The 6,000-nt window shown below is 42.5% G+C and overlaps 1 protein-coding gene across 1 annotated transcript in view; it reads left to right on the top strand.

Moving 5' to 3' along the window:
- The first annotated feature begins 5,710 nt into the window (after nt 1–5,710).
- LOC107040761 (mucin-5AC) overlaps nt 5,711–6,000 on the top strand; it is a 4,255-nt gene continuing 3,965 nt past the window's right edge. Inside the window, exon 1 of the mRNA XM_015260983.1 lies at nt 5,711–5,801. Coding sequence (XP_015116469.1) covers nt 5,711–5,801 — 91 coding nt within the window. The remainder of the gene's footprint in view (nt 5,802–6,000) is intronic.

Raw genomic sequence — 6,000 nt, forward strand, 5'->3', positions numbered from 1 at the left:
CGACCTTTAAGGGTGTTCCCCCAAAAGCGGATTTTTTTTTCTCTCCAAATACCGTTCGGCCCATCCGTTGCATTGATTCTGGGCAGAAAAAAAAATAACAGAATTTTTTTTTGCCACTTCCGTGTTCAGGGCCAAGTGGCACGAATCGTGGATAACGGTTTCAAAGGGCTTCAAAATATAGTGACCATTTTTTTTTCTCCATGAAAATAAACTCTTTGTACGTTCGCTCTCTCAATTCCAAGAAGTACGACCCAAGGAACGAATTAGTTTTTTTTTTGTTTCATATTTGTAACAGCAATGGGCGTGAGGATTAGCGGATGAGAATTGATGAGCATCGTACATAGTTGCAATGCGTGTTTAAAAGTGTGATAAACGACCATGACGAAGTATGTGCTGAAAGCGTACGAGAATCCCTTTACAAACTGACCGGGGGCAGTGTTGGTAGAAAAAAAAACTTACACATCATTCAGTGCGTAAGTCGTAATTCAACCAATGAGGATCGTGTTAAATTAAAGTAACCATAATAGAGTGACGAAATTCATTGCCAATTAAATTCAAAATGCGTGCTAACACTGGGCGGAAGACAATTTCATGCGCTCCCCAAGGCACTGGCCACCTCAATATTCCGTAATTGTGCCAAGTAAATAGTGGAATAATGAGCATTTTGGGTGAATAACATACTCGTAGAATTTTAATGTTTACATGGATGCGTCATTCAACTCATTAGCATTAAGTAAGATGCAATTAGCTCAGTGCCCAAATCGGTGCCATTTGAAAAAAATTCTTTAAACCATAATCCGTAATAATCGACTACTGTCACAAGAGCGCGTATCTACGAAGACTAATGAGAAGGGTAATGAGCGTCTAGCCAGAGTGGATGGATATGAAAATATATGAAGAGGAGGAAGCGGAACACGATCAGCCAAAGTCACTGCGCGAGGTGGTCAGAAGTGGTGTTAGAAGCATGTGTTTCAGTGGAGCTGGCTGATGATAATAGTCAAGTATCGATGGTGGTGGTGGTGGTGGTGGTGGTGGTGATGGTGGTGGCGGTGGTGATGGTGATGGTGGTGGATTGTGGGAGGCGGTGGATGTGAGAGCACAAGAAGGAGCAAAGTAGGGAGGCAGAGAGCAAGAGAGAGAGAAAGAGAGAGATAGAGGGGAGGTGGGGGCAGACACCAACCAGGAAGAGTGGCATCGTAGTAGCGCCAAGTTAAAGTAGATGAAAGGGAGGGGGGTGTCCCGCCCGTGCGTTCCGAACGTCCCATGCCTTTCCTGGTCGGAGGCCTGACAACGAAGTAGGGGTCTCTGCCCGCTCATACTACGTAAGGCCCCTCACAGTAAGGGCCCACAGGCCATCCAGTTCGCTTCTTCTTCTTCTCCTTCGCCTACTTTTAGAAAATTAGTGGAATTTTCTCCCGTGGTAGGCGCGAGCACTCACGTTATCCCCAAATCGTCTACTACTGATACAAAACGTGTTTACAGGAGACGACAAATAGAGAAATAACACTCGCCAAGGAGGAAAAGAGAACATTTTTTTTTCTTCATTTTTGTCAAAGGAGGGAAGCAAGTGGACAGGCTAAGGAGGGAGTGCACTTGAAGTCTTCACGCTCTTTTCGAAAATACCTTCCCGGCTGGCCGGTACGCGCTACTTATTCTCCGTTTTCAAACGTCAGTACGTTACGGTTTTGTCGTGTTTTCCAGTGTTCCTATTTTATTATTAATTATTAAAATCGATCGTCTATTCTCTAGGTGTATTCGATGATAAAGAAAGCAGTGTTTTTGTGATTTCATAGAGTTGGCTCTCAGTGTTTGATAAATTCGGATGAAGAAAATTTCCCCCCATAGTCAGGTGATGTTGCTCAATTGTATGACATCAAAGTGGCTCACCAAGATACGAAGGACATCAATGCTGGAAATTGTTTTAAACCATCGTTCATTGTGAATTTTGGAAGTATCAGTAGAAATTTTCAAATTTGTGAATTTGTTGAGAGAAAAAAATACTTTGGAATAAACGACCAAGAGGATTTGGATAAAAGGTGAAGTTATAATCGTGCTTCAAATAACTTAAAATCTCCCAGTACTGTGGACTTGATGTGGACTGACTTGGACTGAAGTGACTTTATCTCAAGTATTCGATATTTCAATTGAGAAAACAATCTCAATGAAATTCAGCCTCCGCTGTGATTCAATATTAAACGGAAGATCTAGTAAATATCACTGGTGACAGTGTCTCGTTCAGTGGATACATTCGTAAGAGGAGGTCCCGCGGACAACAAAAATACCACTCTGGATACCACGCTGCTCATATGTAAGTAGCTCTTCCGTCATTTTTCAAATACTTCAAAGTCCAAATATTGACTTATCCAGTTGGATATTTTGAATTGAGCGCCAAAGTAGGCGGGAAACGATGTCAGTGGGGCCGCGGTACCAAAGAGCTCAGGCCATCAGCATTGAGCCTTGGTAACGGGTACTTGGCTGACCGTGTCATAAAGAGGATCTTCCTTAACCCAAAAACATTTGACTCGCTGTACCCCGCACTAATGAAACTCCATAAAAATCAACAAAACAACACCATAAACCCTTTTCTCCCGTTGACTGCTTCAACCTCTCGATATTGCAGGGCCTTTACAATTTGACAAATAACAAAAACGTTGAGATAGGAAAAATGAAAAAAGAAAGATCGAGTCACGGGGACTTTGCGGTGAAATTTCTCCTTTGAGCGCCGTAATAACACTCCTTCCATGTAGTGCTTGTAAAATTAGTAGTGGGGTGCATGAAAAATGGGGGGTGCACGGGGTGTACGAGCGAGAGAAAGAGAGAGAGAGAGAGAGAGGATACGTCAGTCGCAATGCCGTATGCTCAAATAAAAAAATGCCATATCACATTTGATGGAATCAACTTTCGACTGTCGATGTCACGAATTATTTTTTCCAATAGAGGAAAAATATGCCGCTCCAATCGAGTCTGATAATTACATCAAAGCTCATTTCTTAGCTGAACAAATGTTGAAAAATGAATAGATAAATCAAGATTACCAACTACACACATAGAATACAAATACTTGAAGGCCCTCGGGCGATGGCCAGTCGCAAGATCTCGCAGTAACTGCAATAAATTTCTTTATAAAAAATAGCAATGAAAATGAATAAATAAATCAAGAAGAACGAAAAATAACAAGGATGGTGTTGGATATGAAGAGACGATGAAGGAAGACAGGATGACTGGGCAACGGAGGTATTCCCCACCTTGCTGTTGTATTCTGCAGAAAGTGGAAGGGAGAATTGGTGGTGGTATGGCTCGACTTCTGCCTTCAAGCCTCAAGAGTAGGTCAGTGTACCACATTAACCGGTGTTACCAGTTAGAGGGGGGGCTTCCGACTCGTCAGTTCCGCAAGTAACTATAGATACTGAGCTCGTAAAACCCGCTTACAAATCTAGAAACACTGTGGTACCCCTCTTGCTACTTTGCTCATTACAATTTTTTTTTCTCCTCTCAATCTCCACATTTTGACATTTATTCGTCTAGAAACTGTCACTTCCCCGGCATCCGCGAGAAATTATCAGCCTGAAGTGATCAACTGGCACTACACTCACACTACATGTGAAGATGAATAAATATCTGGAGGCCAAGGTTAATTGCCAATGTACCTTTGGTTGTAAGATTCATCCGTCATATTGTAGTGGCACTGAGAATGGATGCCGATTCTTCTAACCTTTAGCTCGCACTTTCTCCGTTAACCAAGTCCTACCAATTTAATCCCACCACTGGTGCCCCCCTCATTTCTCCATTATTACAAATAATTTAAAGTTTATTCGGTTCACCAACGCCAATTAATGATCGATCGGTCCTTTTAATTGAAACATCTCTAACCGAAGAGATTTTCCCTCTTATCCGAGGGGATTTGCAGAGGGCCAAGAAATTGAGCGCAGGTTTTACGATGCTGACACCCAGGGAAAAGGAGGACATGAGCGCCCACATGCGGAACTTAATACACAGAGTCCAATTAACGAACGGTATATTGACGATACGAATTGTCAGACAGTGTGTCATTTGCCGTTTACTATTGTACTTGACATTTTTTTCAATTTCCTTCGCACAATACACTCGAAAAAGGCGAATAAACACTCTTACGATTGTAGCATTGAGCGACCTATCTCGGAGGTTTCATTAAAATTTCATGCAGATTTTGAATGACGAGAGACGAACGTCCAATACCCACATATGGGCTATACATATGTATGTGAAACGCGTGCCATGAATTTCGTGACTGTGGCCCACTGCCTAATTGTACCGTTAGAAAGATTTTTATGGGTTGCCTATGCTCAAGGAGAAAGAGTCAGCCCTATTAAGTTTGTCCTACTTGTGCAAAATGAGGACTCTCAAATAGGGCCGTCAATCATTTTTTCCATTCAATTTTCATTTTTTTCTTCAATTTGTCCCAATATTTATCCACGATACCATCCACCTTCGTCTTAATTCGACTCTACAACTCGTGTATTGAATGTCAATTCAACGATATTTTCTCACAGAGTCACGTGACAAATTAATCTCGCTTGTGCAGGTCTCGGGCATCGAGCTCACCGGACTGAGCAAAGCCGCTTGTTCCTTTTTAAACTGTTCTGTCTATTAATTAGAATTCCTCGTGGATTTCACTTGAAGCCCCCATGACATTAACTTCTCTCGCTTTTGTATAGATAGACCATGTGGCAGTTTTTTAATACCGCTATGTACAAGCACAGATAACACCCCCATTCGAGTAGAAAGAGCATAAATTTGCCGAACCAAAGTTTCCCGACGCGACAAAAATTTCTAGTTGGACCGCCTGTTCTCGTGTTATTCTCCACACAGATGAATCTAACGAATTCGATGAATATTTCAATTGATTTATTCCACTTGGATGTGTTAGTCCCGCCCTGACAAACATAGTAAATCCCCTATTAAATGATAATATGCGAAAAAAGGGCTGCAGTTGATTCTCGAATGAATGTAGGTCAATCGAGTAGACACACATATACGCGCCATTTTTCGCAATGAAAAGGAAAGCAAATAACGCGCGCTTACGCGCTAAACAAAACCAAGCATATAGCCAACTGTACCATCAGAGGAGCAAAGAAATTGGTGTGGAAGCGAGAGGGCTACGCGGGGAAGACTGTGAAAAGGAGTGAGACGAGGGAAAAAGAGGTGGGGGGAGAGGCTTGCTATCTGTTGTCGGACTAACGGTGCTCCGTTCTACTTATTTGCTCGGCGGTTCTGGCGCGTTCGTGCTTACCTGCGTCACGTCTGCACAGCTTTAACCAGACCACCACACCACGCACGTGGATGCATATCAAGCCGCGCAAAAAATTTTAGGTCCTCTCTATCTATAAATTGCCAATAATTTGGCGCAGAGATGATGCATTCGCTGAATTTGGGGTTCGATAGTTTTTAGGATCACAGCATCATCTTCCTCATCCCCACCTACAATTGAATGGAATGCTGAGTCACTTTCCTCTGGCGGAAGTAGGTCGATTGCACGAGTGATCGCGCGCAGATGCCTGCCTGCCTGCTTGCTGCTCTCAGTGCTTGTAGAAAACAGTCATGATGTATTAAATACGGATGTACAATTGATTATTTCATGTACAGTACGTGCCGCGTGTATAATTTATGCCGTGGTAAATATGGTAGTTTCTCTCTTTTGATATTTACAAAAATAATGCAATGAATTGAGTCGATGGGGCTAATTGAGAGCACCAGGCCAGACCAGACCAGTCCACCACCACCACCAACACCACCGAAAAAATTCGCTATACATAACGAATCCGGTTTTTATATTAATAAGATACGATGGTACATTTCGATAAAATTATCGTCTCCCAAATTCATTTTGAGGTCTATACCCAGTGATCCCATTGATAAGTGGTTCAACTACATTGTCGTAGGCCATCGAATGAAAATTAAATGCTTCCTCCCTTCCTCTCTCTCTCTCTCTCTCTCTCTCTCTCTCTCTCTCTCTCTCTCTCT

This window comes from Diachasma alloeum, unplaced genomic scaffold, assembly GCF_001412515.2.
Source record: "Diachasma alloeum isolate Michigan unplaced genomic scaffold, Dall2.0 Dall_scaffold_00179, whole genome shotgun sequence".
NCBI classification, from domain to species: domain Eukaryota; kingdom Metazoa; phylum Arthropoda; class Insecta; order Hymenoptera; family Braconidae; genus Diachasma; species Diachasma alloeum.